The sequence below is a fragment of the Ammospiza nelsoni genome, chromosome 3, assembly GCF_027579445.1.
Source record: "Ammospiza nelsoni isolate bAmmNel1 chromosome 3, bAmmNel1.pri, whole genome shotgun sequence".
Taxonomy (NCBI): Eukaryota; Metazoa; Chordata; class Aves; order Passeriformes; family Passerellidae; genus Ammospiza; species Ammospiza nelsoni.
Genome location: NC_080635.1, coordinates 17,116,923 through 17,139,893, shown reverse-complemented (window position 1 = coordinate 17,139,893; position 22,971 = coordinate 17,116,923). Strand labels below are relative to the sequence as shown.

At 40.7% G+C, this 22,971-nt stretch overlaps 1 protein-coding gene across 2 annotated transcripts; it reads left to right on the top strand.

The window, feature by feature from the left end:
* The first annotated feature begins 8,646 nt into the window (after nt 1-8,646).
* C1D (C1D nuclear receptor corepressor) lies at nt 8,647-22,120 on the top strand. 2 transcript variants are annotated; one of them, XM_059469493.1, is made up of 5 exons: nt 8,647-8,859; nt 16,642-16,788; nt 18,086-18,152; nt 18,637-18,692; nt 21,478-22,120. In XM_059469493.1, exons 2-5 carry the CDS (start codon nt 16,648-16,650, stop codon nt 21,652-21,654), a joined length of 441 nt encoding a protein of 146 aa, XP_059325476.1. In that variant the 5' UTR covers nt 8,647-8,859; nt 16,642-16,647; the 3' UTR covers nt 21,655-22,120. The 2 variants fall into 2 exon arrangements, with proteins under 2 accessions (XP_059325476.1, XP_059325477.1); XM_059469494.1 differs by lacking the exon at nt 8,647-8,859 and adding an exon at nt 11,879-11,896.
* The last annotated feature ends 851 nt before the right edge of the window (nt 22,121-22,971 follow it).

The following is a 22,971-nucleotide window of genomic DNA, read 5'->3' as shown; positions in this document are numbered from 1 at the left end:
ATCTTCTCCAAATTATTGCTTTCAAATAGATCTGATAGCAGAGAGGGATTTTTGGTTAAGCTGACTGATCTGTAAGAGGCTTGTGGCCTGCATTTTCAACTCTGTAATGAGGTTGTCTAAAGTTGGTATTGACAAAGCAGCAGGAAAATACACTGATTTACTGCTTTTTTTACCCCATTATTAATCCTGCATTTTCTTGCTCGTGATGCTGTTACTGTAGAATTTTCAGTAGCATTCACTTTAAACAGAACTGCCCACTCCTCAAAAATGTTCAGACCACAGTCTGTAGATCTAGCATGTATTTAAAGCCTTTATACATGCCAAATATTGTGTAGTACCAAACTCAAATCCCAGTACATTGGGCAAGGGCAGCTGTTTACTCAGGCAGGAGCCAAGAGCTGCACTTGGAGTGCAGCACCAAGCATGGCTGTGGGACTGCCTCTGGCAGTGCAGGTTCAGCCCAGAGGAAAGACCAGATGGGATTTCTGTGGATCTGGGCCAGAGCTATGCGGCGACTTGGTGATGGTGACCAGTTCTAGCCTTGGCTGTGACATGTTTCCATTCCTTCTGGCCTTTTTGGGAGCACCTGATTTCCACAGCACAGCTTGCCATGGGAGTTACACAACATTGACCCACAGAGGACACTGGATTAATGTTTCCTGATGGCTGCAAGAGTATCCAGAGTCTCAAGGGCACTGAGTAGCTGCCCCACATTCTGGTCTCTTTCCTCCTCAGCCACCAAAAAGACAATTGTCACGAAATTCTTGCAGGATCCTGCAGGAAAGGTGATCACAGCAGGGCATCTCTTCCCAATAGTATTCTTCAGTATTACATTCTTACATGGTTGATCTGGGCCAACTGGCCCAGTACTTTGTTGGTATGATTCAGGACTATAGCATGAGCAGGAGCTGCTTCTAATAGGCAATATGTGTGTGGCAGCCCTGCTTTGGAGACTAGCTCAATTTCACAGTATGGGCCCACATTTTATCAATCAGTCAGTCTCTGAGCCAAAGAGTGAGCCCACTGATGTTTAGCTTAGTACAACTACAACCTCTGGGACAGATTTCTCTTCAAAGAGTAATTTTCTCTCTTTCCAAGAGATCTCCCCTTCTCCTGCCTGTACTCCCCTGCCTCCGTGATCTTAGTTAAATCTTCTGTCACCATCTCCATGTCTGGGGATTTGCAGAGGGAGCTGAGGTGCAAAACCATGTAAGGACACATGTAAGTTCCCTCTTCTGTTATGCCTAGCAGTAAAAATAGCCTGTGCAGAATGTATGGATTGAGGTTCCCTTCCCAGAACAATGTCTCTTTCCACTCTTCTCAATGTGCAGGCGGCCATCCAAGGCTGACACTCTCTGCTTCACACCCTGACTTCCTTCTGGAGTAGCTATGTATGTTAAGGAGTGTTTTGATTTTCTAGAGCCTAATGATGGTGACAGAAAGGTTGAGCCTTTATAGGTGAAAAACAGGGGGGTAGGCCAACAAGTCAGATAACTTGGTGGAAATCTATTAGAGATCATCCATTCAGGGTGAAGAGGCAGATGAAAGACTCTACGCAGCTGAGCATTTCACAATTGCTAGTCCTTGTTCTTGTGGGGGACTTCAACTTAACAGATGTCTTCTAGAAATATAGCAGAGAGAAAATAGTTGAGAAGGTTCCTGAAGTGTGCAGCTCAACAAAGAGTGTTGGCTAGACCTTGGGAAAAAAAGAGTTTATGACCTGTGGAAGAAGGGGCAGGAAACTCAGGAGGACAAGAATGTCACGAAGTTTTATGGTGGGAGAAAATTAGAAGGGCCAAAGCCCAAATGTAACTTTACCTGTCAACTACCACACAATAAAAAAATCCTTCTTAAATAAATTAGCAACAAATGGAGGGCTAAGGAGAATCTCCATCCTTTATTGGATGCCAGAGGAAACACAGTGACAAAGGATGAAAGTAAAGGCTGAGGTACTTATTGCCTTGTTTGCCTCAGTCCTGAGTAGAAGACCACAAGTCTTACAAGAAGCAGCTGAAGGAGCTGGGGTTGTCTAGCCCCAGCTCTGGAGAAAAGAAGGCCCAAGGGAGACCTTATTGCTCTGAAAGGAGATTGTAGCCAGATGAGGGTTTGGATATTCTCGGTAACAAGCAACAGGATAAGGAAATGGCCTCAACTTGTGCCAGGAAAGATTCAGAGTGGATATTTGGAAAACTTTCTTTGCTGTGGTGAAGACATGGTAATCAAGCTTTGGAAAAGCCTGCCCAGGGAAATGGTGAAGTCACCATCCCTAGTGGTATTTAAAAGGACCATGTAGATGTGGCACTTAAAAACATGGTTTAGTGGTGGACTTCGCAGTCCTGGGTTAACTTGATGGCCTTTCCTAAGGATTCCTTTCTAAACAGTGGTATGATTATATGGTTCTTCAGAATGACAGTGAAGCTGAATATTTTTCATCACTATGAAAAGTCCATCAGCAGCATAAATAAGCACAAGCAAGCTCTCCTAGGTTGCTTGTAATTTTAAGGTTATGAAACATTGAAAACATTCTGAAGTGAGAGGACGTGTGGGTTGCAGAAGAGCAGTAAAAACCCACAGAACTGCACAGCAATTGAGACATGATGGGACCTTTTCATGTGACAGTGGATCAGAAATAGTAGCTCAGCCTGTTCACCAGATTACATTGTAGCAGTTGCTCCCTATTAGATTGACTGTTACAGCCTTGCAGCTGAAACTACCCTTTCCTTCAAGTAAATTTCTGGTTAACTCCCTAAGTCCCAGTTGCTTTTGGAGTGTCTACTTACAGTAAAACTCACCACTGGCAAAATTCAGGTAGATGCAGCTAATGAAACCAGTTCAGTTGCCTCCCATGCTAAACCTTTCATTTTTAGGTCATCAGTCTTCCTGCAGAGATGACAGACACTCTCCTTGTTTCTTTCTAGCGCAGCTCAACCAGGCAGGACTTTGTGGCCTGTTCAGCAGATGTGAGGGACAGTCACTCCTGCCTTGCAGAAGACTGTGATAGCACAGGCTTGTGGCATCTTTATATCCAGCAGTGTTTTCCCTTCCTCCCACATCCTGCTGTTGCAGAGTGCATAAGGAACATAGCAGCAGCCACACTGGATTAGGCCAAAGACTTCTATCCTGCTTCTTCAGGGGGCATGTGCATATAAATATTAAATATTAAATAAATATTAAAAAACACTTTAAAATGACAACTACAATTTGGGCCCTAAGTTTAATTTACTCCTAAAGTTGTCTTAGGCTTTCTGCTAAAAGAGAGTATAAAATACATGATTATATTGGATTTAGGCACAAAAGCTAACAAGTGAGACAGGTGGAATTCTAATGCATTTAAAAATAAACCTCAATTTCTAATACAATTTGCTTCCAATCTTAGTAAAAGAGAGATAGTGTAAAAAAATTACAGTTTTACATACTAATTGGAAGAAATGCAATCTTAGAATAGTATCAGAACAAATATTCTACACATGATAGATTGCTTTCAATTTATTTTTACAGTTTCCATATAGAAATGTATTGAAGCTAATATATATATATATATATATATACATTCAGTAAATAAGCCTTTGTGTGTAAAGTAACCCAGTACTTCACCACATCCTGTAATTTAATCTAGCTGGCATGAACACAAGCTCTTTTGATCTGTACCAACTAGCACTATCTTAGTGTAGATCTCATACTCCCTATCTGTTGTGCTAAAAACGCTGTAATTAGGGGGCTTAAGCTAGTCTTATTGAATTATATTATTTTTCCTCCCTAAACCAAAGATACATCAATCTCAGTTTCCTTCTTTCTGTGTACTTTTGCATCTGTATTCTGTATTTTGATTAGAAATCTTATGTTTTCAAAAGAGAAAAGAGTCTGTGTTCAGTAGGTTTAAAGCCATTCTAATTCAATCTGAGTGCAGAAAAAAGGCACTTCCAGAGCATTTTAACTGAAAGGTGAGTCTAAGTTCACTTGGGCTCCGGCTGCCACACATGCTGCCCCTAAGTTCAGCAAAGTGTAACAGAACATGGAAAATTTTGGAGGTTACATTTCTTTTCCACTGTGCTAATGTCACCACTATAGGATTTTTATTTGCTGAAAATGTGGGTTAGCCTCAAGACTCTCTTCCCCTTCTCACCCCATCTAGCAAGTAAGAAAAACAAATCTGGCAACCAGATAGATACCTTGGTCTCTCTGGTCTCACCATGTGCATCGTAATAAATCACTGTAAAATCTCTAACTGTGCCCTCCCTCCCTGCATACATCTGGTCTCAGCAGAATTCAGGCAGAGACAATTTCCCACAAACAGGGCATTGAGCCAGGTAGCTGCCTGTCACTGTCCTTTTAGAAATGTCTGTCTTCTGATTTACCAGAGGAAACATTGGGTACTCACCCTTCATCCACCAAGGAACAAGTGCACGTCAGGCGACACTGGCAAGCAGATGGATGTTTGTGCTTCAGTTTATTCCTGCTACACCCTCTTCTGGTAACTTGCTGTCTGCCCACACATCGGATTGCAGATTTATTAGATTACACTGCAAATTCATTAGATTGCTAATTCATTAGATTACACTGCCAAGAAGTGGGCCTCACAATAACAAAATGTCTGTTCCAAAAGACCCAAGGTGCTCTTCAGACACATGTGTACTAGACACATGAACATCTCCTGTTGGGATTTTAGCTGACTAGAGACTGGAAAAGTACAAAGCCGTAGCTAATTCTAAATCTTGCACCTGCAAAGATAACATGTCCTTGGGCCTAGCGGAGTATGATAAAGAAATAGACAGCGAGACGTGAGAAGTAGAGAACGTAGGCCCTAAGGAATGAGGAAGAGTTAATGGTATAGTTTAACCAATAGATTGCTTGGCTTACAGAATATTCATAAGCTTATTATTTGCTGTATAAGTGTTTGATGCTTTCTTCAATAAACCGGACCTGTGATGAACCATCTGGTGTCCTGGTCCCCTTCCTTCGACAATCTCCCAAACTGGTCTGCTTGCCAAATTTTTAGTCTGATTTTAGAGTCTGTATTTTTATCCTGCCAAACGTTTATTAACCTTTTTGTTACAAGTAGCTTCTAGTAATCTTTGTTATATTCACACCAGATTCACAGCAGAAGAATATAGGCTAAATTTTTTCATTTACATTGTCTTCTGCATGACATCTCCCACAGCTTTTTCAGTGGCGTTCTTTCAGGGAGATGGAGTTGCTATGGCTGGTCTGTATGTCAGGCTCTGGTTCTTTGCATGACCCAGGCTGTATAGTGATTCCAGTGAGGCCAAGACTACAGGATTTGGCCTCCACTTTGCTCCACAAAGAACATAGACTTTGCAGGAATCATTATGTTGTATGTACAGTGGATGAGATGCATCATAATAATGCAGTAATTATTTTAAAGATGCTTGTCACTTTGACTGCTTCGGCAAAAATATTCAGGGTTGTTTGATCTTGTTTCAGGAATGATTGAGAAAAGTCAATAATCATTCATAGGCCTCTCAAATGAAATGGTTTCCATTAAGTACCAGATGCCAGTACAGCTTTTTGTGGATAGACTTGTCTATAGATATCCATATATAAAATAATAATATATTTTCAGAGTGGCACCAGCATAAACCATTTGCATTATATGAGCTGTATCTCAGTCAGATTTTGGCTGGGATAAATGTGGATTCTTAACTCCTCACTCACTGCTCCAGAAAACCAAACAAGCAGTGCAGCCACTTTAAGCAGAAAATGAATGCTTTATACCTAATAATCTCCTGAGTGAATTGGCTCAAGAAATTCTAAGACTTGGCACTCAGTGTAGGCACTCAGTGGAGGAACTCCATTAACTGAACAAAAGTCTAAATCTGTCCAGAGCCAGTAGCAGCAAATCTACAACAAATGTAAACCAGTAGAAGGAGACAGAGCCACACTGTATGACCAGGGAATACAGAGCACAATCTGTACTGCATTAATGCTCTACATGGTTACAATCTTCTACAAACAGAGTTGGCTGAATCTGAACATTGATCAGCACGTGTTGCATTTCCCTTTGATCTTGTAATTGAAACAAAATATTGTGTTTAGGAAATAAGACTCTGGCAACAATTTCTACCTAATATTTGGCAAATCAATTAGTCTATCAATCAAATCCCCTCTCTGTATTTCCTGGTCTGTGACATGTGAATACTGAGGTACGAATGAACTAAACATATGTTAAGTGTTCTAACCTCCTTGTACACATTTGGCATACTTGAATTGCAAAGTATTATTCTATTTAGGAGTGCAGGTCTTGCTAATTCTCTGTTACCCTTCAGACTGTTCCATTTCTGAATATTTTTTAAAGAAAACTCTCCTAAATTCCCTTTTATTTACAGTGCATAATTTTGTATTTGTACTAGTAAAAATGAGCATGAGGAAATAATTAAGACTGTGTTTTTTGAAAATAAGAAATGTCTACGAAAATGCAGTGAAAAAATTTTATTATTACAACAAAATATTTGCACACAGTAGGGATACCATTCTCTACCCCAGTGATTCTACCACCTGTACGTGTCCCACATATGGCTGAAAGGCTCTTAAATAATCCCTGTGTTTTCTGCTTTTATAATACACATATGCAGCCACTTTTGATTGAAACTGAGAAGTTAAACTTTCAAATCTCTTTCAGGAAAAGGAGGCAAGATGTAAACAAGTAAAAATGTCATCTGAAGATTTTTAGATATGCTTCCTACTGGGACTAGGGAGAAAGACTCTCATTTGCAGTACACACTGATCTAATTAGAATTAACATAGCATAGCACTTAGATGATGTAAACCAGCTTATTAAAAGGAAGCTCACTTTTGTGGTATTTTTTTAAGTATTGAAGGTGCAGGGAAGTGCACTGGAGCTAGGTAAGATCCCCAAGTTCTACTCCTGTTTCCCCTAGAGATATAGCTCTACTTTCCCCAGCCTTGAACTGGTCCTTCTCCAGACAGGACCTGTTTTTCTCTTTCTCTAGATACTCTGTTGCTGAGCAAGCCAGCTCAGCACATTTCCCTCAAGCAACCAGCCAAACCTTAGTCAGCCACATGCAGGCTCCCGGTAACCTACTGAGAGGAGGCCCTCTTAACTATGATGAAGGACTCCAGCAATCTTATCTTGGAGGGGATAGGCTTCAAAACCTAAGAGGTCTTTGGCAAGTAATGGCAATACTGTTGATGCAGATACTGACTTCTGCTTTACTATTTATCAGAATGTAAACCTGTAAAATGCGGATCTTATCTTTTGGAGCCACAGATGTGTTGGTACAATCTTCCAGTCAGTGAGCTCTTGCAGTGGAGAAATATTAATCCACTGCATTTTGAACCCAGATTTATTTGCTGAAATCTTATAGAATCCTAGAATAGCTTGGGTTGGAAGGGACCTTAGGGTTCCTCTAGTTCCAATCCCTGCCACTGGCAGGGATACATTCCACTGGACCAGGCTGCTTAGAGCCCCTGCAGCCTGGCCTGGAACACTTCAAGGGATGGGACATTCACTTCTCTGGACAACCTGCTCCAGTGCCTCACCACCCTCACAGTCAAGAATTTTTTTCCTAATACCTAATCTAAAACCACACTTGCTTTGGATACATTCCCTCTTGTCCTGTCATCACATGCCCTTGTAAAATGTCCCGCTCTTTCTTGTGGGTTCCCTTCAGGAACTGGAGGCAGCAAATAGATCACCCCTAAGCCACTTTTCCAGGCTGAACCAATTCCCTTGTAGAAGAGGTGCTCTGTCTTTCCAATCCCTGTGGTAGCCTTGTCTGGACTAGTGGAGAAACACAGTGGAAAACACAGCAAATAACACAACTGGAAACCAACTCTCACTTGAGGGTGAGGTGAAGATGTGCAGTGTCAGGCAGGAACCAGTGCCGACCCCCTGGGATGACTCCATGCAATCTCTGGCTTTAGGAGACCATCTCTACACACAGTTTGTGTCTCCTTTTTTCCAGGAAGCAACTGCAAGAGCTTGGGAACAGCTGGAGATATGTCATGCTGGCTGTTTACCTTCTCCACTCAGAGGAGCCAGCTGCTGGAAAGCATGTTTCTGCTTTAAAAGAGCATCTCCCTTCCCACTGTAGAATCCCAGAAGATAAGGGTCCAATGTATAACTGGATGGCTGTGGAACCAATGAATCAGACAGGAATCCCATCAGACATGAATTCTTCGTAATAGCAAAAGACTGTTGGTATTAACACACCGTGAAGAAGAACAAGTTATGACTGGAGAAGGGGGCCATGAGGAGGTAGGGTACCACTTTTCTCAGACAAACATCCTTGCTTAAGTTCTTGGAGATGAGCACAATAAACCACAATGCAAGCAGAGGAATGAGGCCAAGACGGGCATGGGCTGTAGGAGGGATCAAGACCCTTGATAGAACAGACTGCATGAGAACTAATTTACATAGAAAGAGAGAAACGAGTCTTCAGGGCAGGGAAACCTATCCATAAAAAGGTATCCCTGCCCTGAACATTAGCTGGATCCCTTTCCCTTTCCCTCTCTCTTTCTGTCTCTTCCCCCTTTAATTCTTCTCCTCCTTTCTCTCTTCCCTGTGCCCCTTCCCCTTTCTGCAAAACCCCCTGCCGTGCGTTTTCCGTGCATGCCAGGGACTAACTTACACCAACTCCTATGACGAGTCCATGACTTCCTAATCAAATTTTCTGGTTGTTTGCGGGCCCAATTGCCTGGCTCCCTTCCGACCAAGCGCACTAACGAGATTGGAATCGTTTCCCCTTAAGGCTGCCTCGCCACAGCGCCGCTTCCGCATCCCGCTGCGCTCCCTGACGTCACCGCCGGTGGCGGGCGCGCTCCCGCCCCGCCGTCGCTGTGCCCGGGAGCCGCACGCGCTGCTCGCCCGCCCGCCCGCAGGTAAGCGCGGCCACCCCCGGCTGTGCCCCTTCGTGAGGCTTCGGGCCTTTGCCGTGTCCCTTCCTGTGGCTTCAGGCCTTTCCCGAGGCCTTGGGGACGGGGGAACGTGCTGTCGGAGGGTGTGCGTGCGCTGTGGGCGTTACAAACGCGGCGTATGGAATCAGCGTGGTTTGGGGTGGAAGGGATTTTAAAGATCGTGTCGTTCCAACCCCTCTGCTATGGACAGGGACACCTTCCACTAGGCGAGGGGGCTTAGAGCTCCAACCGGCCTGGCCTTGAATGTTTTATATACGACATGTTTACGACTTGCTTAGGTGTACGTGCAGGCTTTTTTTGCATTTTTTGAGGATGGACGTTCTGTAGGCAGTAAACGGTTACATTCCTGTTAAAAATTGGGAAAATAGTGTTGCAACTTGAGGAGTCTTGAGAGCTTAGCCAAGTTTTTCAAAGAGAAAGTACAGCATGCATATACCGGCCGTGAGCACAGTTAAGCAGCACCTAACGAAGGGCAGGTAGTATTTAAAGTTATGAGTACCTTGTAATGAAATTTCTGTAGCTCTTATGTTGCTGCTAAGGTCAAAATGTCCCCTTCCTTACACTTTGTCACAGCTTTCTGACCACAAGCTTAGTTGCTGCCAGCATTGTGGAATGGATTTCCACTAGCAAATTAAACTTTAAATGCTGCCAATTAAAAGGCCTCATTTTGAGACAAACAAAAATGGAAGAACTGGATTTTAGAATCAACACTGGAATGTGTCTGGCACGTTTCTTGGTTTTAAAAGTATAAAAAACCACTTCAAATCTAAAATACCTAGCTATTGTAGTCCTGTGGCAGTATGACCATTGGTAAGGAAATGAGAAAACACTTGACCCAAGGCTCTTCTCCAGAGTGTGAGAAACTTGGAATTGGTAGAATTTTCAGGCTTCATGTCACAAAAGCAGCATGCAAGTTACACAAACCTTTATGATAAGTGCCTTTTTCTTTGAAGTGGCCTAAGATTTTTAGCATAGTTTTTTCATTTGTGATCTGCTTTTTCTCTAAATAAATAAACAGTACACCAGAATAGACTGGCCACCATAGCTCCAGGTAGATGTTTTTTTTCCCGCATCAGTAAAATTGATGCTAAGAACACAAACATCTCACAATTACTAAATTATATTGAACCAAAAAATGGGTAAACATGCTTCTAATAGTGAACAGCCAAATAAAAATAATAGCACAGCCAAATAAGAACCAGTCAAAAATACATTTTGAATTGCTGTTCAGAATGGTACAGATTGCAAATACAGAAAACTGCATTCTAGTAAAGGGAAGTGCTTTTACATGTATTGTGGAACCAGTGGCTAAAGGAAACTAGGTCAGCAGTTTAAAAGGATTGGAAAAACCTCTCGGCTTTAATTCTGGATATTCATATTCATGGTGCTGATATCAGTGGAGAGTGGCAGCAGGTTTGAGAAGTAGTAAACTCTCCATAGTTTACAAGTATACAGGAGGTGCAAACTGCAGGCAGGTAATTTCCTGTTGGCTGGAAATTTGGTAGGACAGAAGTATTCATTATTGATTGTTGTCCCCACTGTGTGTAAACTGATTTGTCCAAGGAGACAGTCTTTTGCTGCCCAAGAAGTTCCTGGTAGGTTCAGTGCCAGGACAAGGATATGTTTTAAAGACCAGTCTAGAGACACAAATTTAGTATCACTTTAGAGTGAACATGAACCGAAGTGTGGCAGCATATCTGAGTATGGGAGCTTTTATGAAAACCTCTCATGAAGAAGTGTTCTGCACATACCTGAAGAAAGCTGTTTTTGTTATTGTACTTATGCTGGGTGTACTGATGGGTTGGAGCTGAACAAGAAGCAGGTTATATTGGATTTGTTCATAAAAAGAAACCACTGTGTCATCCAAGATGTGGAATTTGGGACAATTGATTACAGAGAGTAAAAGTGGTTTATGAATTGTGCAGATGGAGTTGAAGTGTTTTACATGAGTGGATATAAATGGGGCTGTGGTGAATGAGGGATGTTTAATCCAAGCTGTTTTCCCATAGGATATCCACTATTGGCTAAAGTGTAAATGAGCCTATAATACTATTCTCTTCCTTAAAATTTTAATCTTTTAAAACAGATTAGAATAAACCTTGCAAATCTGCAGAAGCTGAAGTGTGAGCTGTTTTGTAGGATGGCTCTGTGCAGGATTTTTTGGTGGCTGGAGCCTGGATTTGAAGGCAGGGATTTCTTGAGGGCTGTTTACCAGTTGTACTACAGTGCAAATTATGCCCCACTTAAATACCGTGGCTTGAGCTGGGATATTTTTAAGGGGATCAAGATAAGCCTACTAGTGTATACATGATATTTCATTGTAGGCTTTTTTACTTTTGCAATGGAAATCTTTCTTGCAAACAGAACTGTGAGTTTGCATTGCAAGAGTTCTCTAATTGTACTAGATTTGCTCTCCAGCTGCACAAAGCAGGGTTGCAAGGACAAAGCAAAGCAGGCCTGTGGGCAGAGTGATGACTAGTGGGCAAGTAATTATTTATTATCAGCAATGATACGTGTCTGTCACAGATTAGAGCCTCTTGTACTCAGAACTTTGCAAACATGGATTTCTCTGCCCTAAGGAGGTTTGTGGCCAAATAACTTAATTCTCATCTCTGGTAACTTTAAAACGCTCATTGTTCTGTTGCCCTACAGCCACAGGGGTAAACTACAGTGTTAGAGGAGAAGTTACACTTTGCTGCACTTGCACATCAGCTGCATTCACTGCAGGTTGTGAGTCAGAACTCACAGAGGGAGGACAGTGCCAGTTTTCAGGAGCTGACAGAGATGGTTTATCATATCGATGACGTTCATGAGTTTATTTTGAATTTGAGAACAGTTTTATGTGTCCTGACTGAAAGGTTTTGGGTTTGGTTTTGTTTTCTCTAGTTTGTTTTTTTCCTCTATGCAATCAGTAAATATCCATGAAAAGAAGAAATAATCTAATTACCTAATCTGATTTTTATTAGGTGAAAAATCTGAAAAAATAAAGGATCTGAGCTAAGTATGAAGAAAAGGCCTTTTAGTGTTTAAGGAATACGCAAGAATTAACATGATGAGTGAATTGCAATATTTAGCAGAATGCTAAATCGCTTTTTGTCTTCTGTTTGCATGTTACAAAATATTTAAATTACACTATTTTTATCCCAAACTTGCAGTTTTAATTCCAGTTGAAAATCACGTGCATGATGCTAACACTGAGCATTTTCTGCTTAAGTGGTTTCTTATTACCATGTTGACAGATGCATGTAGCTTCTACTATGTTCACCATGTATCTTCAGCAAAATCTCTTACAGAGGTACTTATGGCCTAATTAGAGTTTATATCTTTCAGTGTGTCAGGGCTTTGCTGGGGGCAGAGAGGAGTGTGAGCAGGGAGGGAAGTTTGGTTTTGCTTTTTAAGCCAGCTGGCAATTGCTTTCTAAGACTTGTGTTAAATCACCTCTAGATATATTAAAAGATTATTCATAAAAGCCACCTGAAAACTGACTACAGTTTGCTAGTAGTATTGTCCACAACCATCTGTATTCTGTTTGTTTTTATTTAAAATACAACCAAGTTAAATGCCATATGAAGGTATCTTAGATTAATAGCCATGTTAACACTACAGCAAACTGCTTTTGATTGTCACTTGTGTAGTTGTTTTTATCAAGTCTGCAGAAGATGAGACATTATTAATGAACCACAGAAAAGACACAAATATGAAGAGGAGATAAGGTGAGATTCTGGCTGGGCCGTGAGGGGCTGGGCTTCGCCCCGGCTCTCCCTCTCGGCATCGGAGGAGGGACAGAGGAACAGCGGTCTGTGGTTGCTGCCCGGAGGATTTGCAGCGACTACAGAGCTTTTGTCCTCCCACTGATTCTCCTACCGCAGGTGAGCCTTTGCTCGTAAGAGCAGCTGCTGATGAACACTGGGACCTAATTAACACCCGATCCGGCTGGAAAGGACCTTCACAATCTACTGGGGTAGCTCAGGGGAAAACCCGGAACCGACCCTCTCCCCCTTCCCGGAGGGCGCGTCTCCCCGCCTGCGTGCGGCTGCTGCTGCCCAGACTCTCCGTTTTCTGACACTGCCTCGGGCTTTTTCTGCTACACTCTTACCTAGCACCCTGTGTCCACCCGACCCCCCGAAGCTCCTGCTAAAGCTGCGGGGTTTTCCGTTACATTTTCTTTTGCTCCCGGGTGTGCCTGCCTCTACAGTCCCAGCCGCCGCTCCGAGGTTCCTGCTGCAGCCCACTTCGCCATCCCGCCCGCCCGCCATTACCACGTGAGGGAAACGCGGCTGAGCTCCCGTGCCCGGCCGGGAGCCACCAGCGCCCCTGGCGGCTGTGGCCGGAACTGCACTGAAGGGAAAGTGTCCGGCAGCCGGGAGAGGCTGCGGTTGTGTTAGCGGTTGTTTCGGGTTTTTGTGTTCTGCCATTGTTGTTTTTGTTTGCCTTCTTATCCGCATACATACTAGTAAAGGTCTATTATTCCTTTCCCATATGTTTGCCTGACATCCCCTTAATTTCAAATTTATAATAATTTGGAGGGAAGTGGGTCTTATTTTTCCATTCCAAGGGAGGTTCCTGCCTTCCTTGGCAGACACCTGCCTTTCAAACCAAGACAGATTTTTCCCTTTCCTGGCTAATCATGTCGAGTAAATATTCAGTAAATATGAGGATAAACATAATTTTTTCTGGTTCATGAGACAGCAATGATAACAAAATGTATTTCAGACTGTATTTGTTATCTTTTCCTTCTATGTTCCTATTCTTCTGTCTTATTCCTTAATTCTACCTTGGTATACTGAAAAGAATTTCAAATATGTGACTGCTTATCCTAGTAAACCAGCTCCAGTTAATTTTGGTAACACATACTTGCTATAGGCTCTTGTTAGTTCTCTTTTTTATTCTTGCTGGTGCTGGATACACTGATTAAGGGAGAGAGAGAAGTTGGAATTTATCACTGTGTTCATGCCTGCCTGTCAAATCAAGACCATAGTAGGATAAGTATTGCAGTGATGGAAAGATCTGTAAGTGATTGTTGGATTGGATTACCCCTCTCCCTGTTTGTGTAAGTGTAGGTAACATGTGTTGACAGACACCTTCTAACCAAACTTGGCTGTACTAACAATCAGGAAAATATAGTTTCTTTTGTAGTTTTGAGGGGTTTTTAATGCTGTATTATATGACCAAAAGTTAATAACAAACATTGTTTCTGAACCCTTTTAATCAACCTAACATGGCAGATTATAAAGCAGGTGTTCAGTAGAGTAGAATGAAACACAAGAAGTGTTATTGTGAATGTCAGAAATAATTGTATTGGTATGTTGCTTTTCTGTGGGCAGCATCTTGTGGATCCAGCTCAGCTCTCTTCCTTGGGTCTGCCACAGCTGACAGAAGTAATACTTACGTGTTTGGTGTGTGGGTTACATGCTGGGGTGGGGAGGGGACCTTTAGCATGGTTGGCATTGTGATTCTGTACTCAGTGTGAAAACCAGCTCTGAGCAGGATGAGCAGTCATGCAGCTGAGTAGGGTTATAATTCTTAACTGTGCAAACAATAGCAGTGCAGCTGGGCTTGTTAACTGCCTGATCATATTTCTGAAATCACGTGGTGTGGTTAAAACTGAAGTTGCAGGCAAGCTTGAGTAGCTTCACGCCATTTTTTCTCCCAATCGTCTTCCTTTTTGACGTCCAAGAGACAATATAAATAAAAATAAACCTCTCTCGCACATCCTATGCTCTTGCCAGGGAAAGATCAAATCCTTATCTAAAACTGCAGTGATGTGACAGCTCTTTGCTGTTTGTACTGACTGGGTGGCTTGGTGTTCATAGATAAAGTGCAGTCTCTTTGATTTCTGTTCCCTCCCTCTGTACTCAGCACCTGGAGGGTGGGATTATCACGCTGAGTCTAAGAAAAGGCTGCAGTGATCCAGGTGCTCCCACTTTTCTTGATTCAGCTCACCAAAAAGGCAGGAAAATTACGTATTTCTTCTGTTTTTTCCTTAGAACATTCAAAAAGTTGTTGCTCAGTAGATGTTGTAGAAAATAACATAGCTCTAAGTAGCATTGACTCCCCAAGATATAATCCCTGATTTATGATATGAGAGGAATTAAAGATACTGATTATAAACTAGCAGGCAGATGGCTTGGCAGTAGCCATACCATTACTGTGAATTCTGGGAGCAAAAAAAGGGTGCTTTGGGATTTTTCACATCTTATTTCCTAGTTGCACTGATGTGTTGACAAGATTGGAAGAGTATTCTGAAATCCCAAAATCAACTCAGCTTTGTTACAGGTAGAGTTATATTGGGGATTTTTTGGATCTGCTCCTAAATGAGCTGACCATGACGTAACCGGTGCTGAAGTAATGTCTCTTCCGAAGACAGACTGTATCCCCATTGGTTTGGTTTGTAGTTTGGGGGTTTATTTTGTTAGTTAGATAGTTTTGGTTTTGTTTTTCCTGGTGTCCTGCGTGCTGCTTGGTGTAGTTCTTTATATAGTGTGATTTATAGAACACCTCTTTTAAACATGCAAATAATTTCTTTCTATCACAGATTATAAAAGCTAAATACTGTTTTAGGACCGTTGCAAATATAGGCAGTAAAGTCGTGTGAATTGTAATGCTCCGTCATGCCATTTTGCACAGGAGTTAGGAGATATCCCTGAAATTGCAGAACCTTTTACAGTGTTGCTGCTGGCACATGGACGAGGGTTTAGAGTCTTTTATTAGCAAATTTGCAGATGACACTAAATTGGGAACATGTGTAGATCTGCTAGAGGGACGTAGGGCTCTACAGAGAGATTTGGAACGGTTGGATGCATGGGCAGAATCAAATGGGATGAACTTCAAGAAGTCCAAGTGCCGAGTATTGCACTTCGGCCACAATAACCCCCTGCACCGATATAAGCTAGGAACGGTGTGGCTGGACAGTGCTCAGGTGGAAAGGGACCTGGGGGTGCTGGTTGACAGTTGGCTGAACATGAGCCAGCAGCGTGCCCAGGTAGCCAAGAGGGCCAATGCCATCCTGGCCAGTATCAGGAATGGTGTGGCCAGCAGGAGCAGGGAGGTCATTCTTCCCCTGTACTCAGCACTGGTGAGGCCTCACCTGGAGTATTGCGTCCAGTTCTGGGCCCCTCACTTTAGGAGGGACGTTGAGTTGCTTGAGCGTGTCCAGAGGAGAGCAATGAGACTAGTAAGGGGCTTGGAGCACAAGCCATACGAAGAGCGACTGAGGGAGCTGGGGTTGTTCAGCCTGGAGAAAAGGAGACTCAGGGGTGACCTCATCACTCTCTACAACTTCCTGAAGGGTGGCTGTGGTGAGCTGGGGGTCGGTCTCTTTCTCCGGGCGACAACGGATAGAACAAGAGGACACAGTCTTAAGCTGTGTCAAGGGAGATGCAAGTTAGAATTAAGAAAGAAGTATTTTACAGAAAGAGTGGTCAGATACTGGAATCATCTACCCAGTGTGGTGGTGGAGTCATCATCCCTCGAAGAGTTCAAAAAAAGACTGGATGTGGCACTTGCTGCCATGATCTAGTTGAATTGTTAGAACATGGGTTGGACTTGATGATCTTACAGGTCTCTTCCAGCCTTGAATTTCTGTGATTCTGTGATTATCTGCAAGAACTCTTCACATGTAGGCATTTCTTGTAATGTTTAATGAATGAATGCTAATGCTTTGTGTTGTAAATTGCAGTCTTTTAAGTACCTACAGTCTGTAGGTACTTAATGAAAAGGATTATTATTTTTGTTTCCACTTTCCAGGTGGAAATGTCACAAGATGATAATAACATGGAAGAATACCCCACTGAAATTCATGATTATCTCACAGCATTTGAAAAGTCCCTTGGTTCTGTAGATGAGATGCTGAAGACAATGATGTCAGTTTCTAGGAGTGACCTTTTGCAAAAGGTAAGTTATCTTCCTTTTGAAACTTTTCCTTGTTAACACACAAATACTTGAGAGCCTGAACTGAAATAAAAGGTTCTGTTAGGCCAGCCACTGCACTGAGAAATAAAAAAATGACACTCCTACACTTGACACTTACTGTTAAGTCCTTACGTTTCTGAGAAATCCAGATGGTCTAACAGCTCAACAATGCAACACACGTTCTTCCAAGCTGCTAAGTGATAACTTTACCAGTGAGACATTTAGCTCAGGGACATTATAGCTTATTCCTGACCTTCCTTAACATGCTCGTCCATAATGGAGAGGTCATTCACATTTTTTGATTGAGACTTCTTCACAGCAAACTGAATGGAACTGGTGTACCCAGCTGGATATGAAGGTGAACTGGCAGAAGTGAGAATTGATCTGATTCCAGAAGTCTAGACTTGCAGAACCTGAGCTGTCTCCTCTAGCTATGCTATAAGTCTGCAAAATGTGGCTTTTTATTAGAGCAAGGTAGTGCCTGAGAATTTCATATAAGCATCTCTGTCTTACAACATTTACAGCCTAATGTGTAATTTATTTCTGTAGGGCAAGAAAAAGGCAACACATGAGGGAACTTCTTTATCCTGTGAGGATTTCTTACACAAATAAATTATGAAGAAAATGGTCTTGACAACACAGATATTTTGACAGTATCCATGTTAGAACTAGTGAGCTCTACAATGATATTATCAGAGTTTCTGGAAGTCGTGTAGGACTAAAATAATAAATTGACTTAGACAGTTAAGGGAAACAAAAAACCTTTCATTACCTTTATCCTTCCTTTGCTTTATATCCATAAGTATTCTGGCATGCGTTGAAGACAGTCTGCCATGTGTCATGTTAACGTTCATTGATTGTATATTGATGTTTGTGTTTCAGCAACTTTTAAACTTTTTTTTCCCCTTCCATTGATAGCAACAACTATTTTGAATTAAGTTTCTGTGGAAAAAACGGGGACTTAATTTCTGACTATGGGAGCAGTAGTCTTAAGAGCTACATGCTAAGGGATTGTGCTTTTGGTGGATGGGACTGTGACATTTAACTTCAGACTGGGAGAATTACATGAATACTTGGAGAGAAGAGAATAAATGGTCCTATGATGGCATGGAAATAAGGCATAAACACAGTCTCAGTGAACTTGTGATGCAAAAACATGGTCCTTCAGTGTGTATTCTTTTATTAATACATTTGCAATTATAAAATGTCCACATTACCACAATCTGTGCATATCTTGCTAAAAAATCTTCAAATATAGTGGGTTTTTTTTTCATTCTAGTTAGATCCTCTTGAGCAAGCAAAGCTGGATCTGGTTTCGGTATACACATTAAATTCTATGTTCTGGGGTAAGTATGTGGTGTAAAGAAAAACATAGTATTTATGATTAGCATTCAAACATCTAGACAGCCACAAACACTAAATAATCATATCTCATAGCCAAATAATTAAAAACCCTGAGGACCCACATTATTGCCATCCATAGGGTAAATGATGTTGAAATTTTGAATCAAAAATCTATATTTAGAAAAGCTAATTTTGTATGTGCGTGAGAATGTTTCTGGTTCCTTTGTGGCAGCCTTTTCTGTTCTTTAAAGGACTGAAAGTTTAACCATTTTAGTTGTTAAATTTTAACCATTTTAGTTGTTGGGGGTATTTTAGCTGCAATATTTATTAATAATAGTTTGTCAGATACTTAATGACACTGTTAACAATTCTTATTATTGATTTTTTTTATCTGGAAGTCTTGGTTTTCCTATGTGACTGCTTGATAGGGTCTTCAGTCATAGATAGCTTTCAGTTTCAAAACAAGCTTGTTTTTTTTTCTTGTAGTATACTTGGCTACCCAGGGAATCAATCCAAAGGAACATCCAGTGAAACAAGAGCTGGTGAGTTGCTTACACTGCATGTGTCCTGCCTGTGTAGGATGGTTAGCCTAAATGGAAGTTTAAAAATGTTTATATCTACATTTAAAAATGATGCAGTGCTTTAAGAGCGTGCATGTGCTACATGGTGTTACATAACTACTTCTATGCCGTGCTGGGCTCCTTAAATTAGGAAAGTAATTTTTTTTGCTCTTAATCAGTACTGTTTAAAGTAAAGTTGTAAGTCTGCTGAAATTAGAAAAGGATGATGAATGATATAATCTTTTCTTTTTTTCCACCTTTGGTCGAGAATTGGATTCTGTGCAGAGCAGCTTTTCACTTGTGTCTGTTAAATGGAAAAGTGTTACAGACCTGATAATAATTTATAACTTCCAGTATGGCATTTTTTTTTCTTATAAATACTTGGAATCATGTTAATCTCTGAGGCTGCCTTTTCCTACTTTTGTATGACTCCAAAAGTACAATGTGGTTGATTTACTAGTGAAGACGGGAAAGTGCCCCCTCCCCCTTCCAAGCCCTCCAATAATGCATTTTCTCAGCAGTAAAGAATCCAGTTCTGCAACAAAGCTAAAAGCTTTTTTGGCACCAGTTGTATGTGTATTGTCCAGTAATTCTGCACTAGTGACATATTTATGACCTATAATAAATCTTTAGTTTTGTCTTCATATTCCATTTAGATGCATGACTACAGCATAGAAAGCCAGCTATCTTGAAAATTCTGCTGACTTAAAAACTTGAATCATTTAGCCTGAAGAAAAAACAGAAATCAAAACTTCTCACTACTCATTTTAATTCCTGAATAAATGAAAATATTAAATCTCAGCAGATGTAAAATAGTTAGCTTAAATGTAATCCTTACGTTACCATTGGAATGGGAGAGAGGACTAGAAGTGCGGAAAGCTGGCCTGAATAACAAGAATACTTCTATTTTAAAATTGGTGAGGTTTTCAGTAATCTAGACTGTATCATATTAAAAAATGCATCAGTTAATACTTTGTGAGCTTTGTGTCAGTTTTTGTTCCTCCTATATTATGTAGTGTTTGAATATCGTGTTAATTTAGTGATACTATGAACTTTTATCTCTTCTGCTGTGGGTATTTTATGTTTGTATTTTGCTTCACAACTGCTGTTTTAGCTCTGAAGAAAGATTGAATATTTTCATAGCCTAGTTTGTTACTCAGGTCTCTTCTCCTTTTGCAAGTATGAAGGTTGAATGAATGCACATTTCTTCCTTCCAAAGACATTGTGATATTCTTATTTATGTGGAAAAGGAATTAAAAAAGACTGTTCTGTCATGATTATTTTGTTTGTAGAATTGCTGTCCTTGTGTACATACAGGTATTCAAACTGTATTAATAAGACTCACACTCAGGCTGTCAGAATTAATTTCTTTTGTGAAGTTGACATTTTCCAGCTCCTTTTTCCCATGTTAATGCATGTAGGTTTGCCATCTGTTCTCATTAGCCATCTCAGTCACCAAAGAAATATTATGTCTGATCATGATTTCAGACCCTGTAAAGCCCTCCTTGTTAAAGCTGTGTTTTTGATACAGAGGGAGTGGCCAAGTTTTTGACAGTAGCTTAAAATGATCACTGAAGAGTTGAAAATCAGTTCTGTAGTGTAAGTCTTGTAACTTTTGTTCCAGATTCAAAGAGGTGGCAATGGCTGTGAGAAATGTGAAAAATATCAAAATTTATTTTGGCAATATCCACACATATTCTGTTAATCCACATTCATAATTCAGGTATCAAAGCACCACATATATGTGCGTATATATATTACTGTTGTTTGTATGACTATAACATCCAAAGGCCCTACAGTTAAAGGCTATATTAGGCTAAATATGTAGAACTGAAATCTGTAAACCAAATTGTTAAATATTTTGCAGAGTTACTGTAAGTGAAGAGAAGCAGGCACTTATCAGAGGGGGATTCCCATCTTAAAGCTGCTTACTACCCTCTCAAAGTAATTTTCTTAATTTGTTCCAGGAGCAGATGAGGATGAGTAGGCACATAAATGAGATTGTTAAGCTGGGAGGGTATACTTCTGGGGGGCTGAGTCCAAGTTGTGGTTTGGTCAAAAAAACCCCTCATAAACACCAAATAACTGATAGGCTGACATATGTCATATAGGCATGCCATTTTCCCTGGAAATAGCCTGTATTGTTATTTATGGCCATAAAATGAACTTCTAATATGGCTGGAAATTCATGAGGTTGCCCTAAATAAGTTCTTTAATAAGACCTCTTGACCATTTCAGGAACTTAAGCCCTAAACTTCTGGGATACAGGCATGTGTGATGCTTGTACCATCTTTGATTTTGTGTAAGATGCCTTTTTAGCTTTGGTGGACTTGCTGACTTTTTTTTTTTTTGTGGACAGAAGAGATAATGCATCCATAAATATGTCAAATACCTAAATATTATTTTGGCATCTTTATGTAGGTCAAACTCCAAACTGAGTTCATTATTTTATTTTCTAACTTTGCTTGCAAGGACAGTTCCCATATCTCTGCAAATTAGATGCAGAGTCTGCATCTCTGTAGGACTTTGTGTTCCTGTTATAGTGGGTGTCATGCAGATGGTGGGGTAGGTTCCTGTGATGGAAAACATGCTAAAGGAAAGTCTCAAGTTTGCAAAGGGCTTGTTATATTTATTTAAGCAATACTATTCTTCTAGGTATTATAGTTCTAGAAGTGTACAGTGTGGAGAACTTCTACTCATTGATTCATTTTAGCAGCAGTCTTGGGAGAATGGTTTGAAATACTTTCCCTTTTTTTTTTCTCCCTAGGAGAGAATAAGAACATACATGAACAAGGTCAAAGAAATAGCAGACAAGAAAAAGGCATCCAAACTCGATAAAGGAGCTGCTTCTAGATTTGTAAAAAATGCACTCTGGGAACCAAAGGCAGAAAATGAACATATTTCCAAAACTCCTGCTAAAGGAAAAAAGAGACAAAGGGACTAAATCTTTTTTTCCCCTCATAAGAATTGCGGACACCTAGAACTTACTTGGAAATGTTTTGCATACTGCATGCATCTCATAGAAGGGCTGTATAACAGATTAATTTATACTTACAAATTCTACAGGATTGTATTTTGTCCAGAACATTTGTCACTGTGGTGATCACATTTAATGTGTATCTAAAAGTGCCATTTGATGCACATTGGACATTTCATTACTCACATGATAATAACCTGACATATACTTGCTGGTAATAAATACTAGTGATGTTTTGTTTATAATGCCTATGAATTCAATTTTTTAAGTGATTTATTGACGCTTTTTTATATGTCCTCAATCTCCTCAATATTAAAAAATTTCAAACACTGCTATCCAGTCTGTGGTATTAATGAAAGAGCATTGTGTGAAATGCCTTCTTTTTAGAGTTTTGTAAGGTTTATTCACTGTATTAAACTCTTTTCAACTTGAAGGTGTGCAATATTTCCTTACTTCTGTTGCCTCTGAGAAAGCAGGGCTTCAAGGGCCACAAGCAAACACCCTGGATTCTCCTCTAAGCCCCTGTGTCTAGTCAGTGGAAAAGTTACATATCCCCTAAGGCAGTTTGTGGGGTCCAAAGGAAAGGAGCAGGATGGGAATGGCTATTAGGAAACAGCACTTGCAGGAGCTTGATGGAATTTTGGCTGCAGCGCTCCTCCCTTAGTGCTAATGCTGGGAGAAATGTGCTCTGGGGTGGTAAGAGTGTGGCCATCTATTGGTGTTTCTCAAGTCTTCATTAGGGAAAGCATCCTCTGGTGCAATAAAAACTACTGCTCCATCTTGGAAATGCTGTATTTTTCCTCAAAATGTGAAGATTAGTTGTTCAGGAAGAGTGGGTGTTAGGTGGGTTCAGTTTTCAATATGCTGCAATGCAAAGCTCGATTATCTGCCCAAAAGCTATTTAACAATTAGCAAGGAATTAACAATTACAAAGGAAAAATAGAAGATTTAGCTCAAAAATTGCAGTATGGGTAGCAGTTCATTCAAGTGTTTGGGAATTGTTGTTAGTATAAAATGATAAGAATGAAGCTTTGGTATTGCAAGCTGAATGATGTTCAGTGGATGGTTGTTGTCCTTGGCATTGTACTGCAGCAGGCAATGCAGAGTGTGAACTAAACTGAATTAATTATTAAAATGAAGGTTTTTCCCTAATTGTTATCTAAAAATACACATTTGAAAGGAAAAAATTCAATGCATTGACGAGTTTATTAAACTCGTTACATGTCTAGAAACTTTTTTAGTGACTGGTAAGAATTTACATATTTTTGTTTACAGTAAGCTCTT

What these genes read in the sequence shown, in the direction of transcription:
- C1D (XM_059469493.1), top strand. Translation starts at nt 16,648, where the DNA reads ATGTCACAAGATGATAATAACATGGAAGAATACCCCACTGAAATTCAT. An exon ending in GGAGTGACCTTTTGCAAAAG is followed by an intron (nt 16,789 to 18,085) that starts GTAAGTTATCTT and finishes TTTTCATTCTAG; the next exon opens with TTAGATCCTCTTGAGCAAGC. An exon ending in ATTAAATTCTATGTTCTGGG is followed by an intron (nt 18,153 to 18,636) that starts GTAAGTATGTGG and finishes TTTTTCTTGTAG; the next exon opens with TATACTTGGCTACCCAGGGA.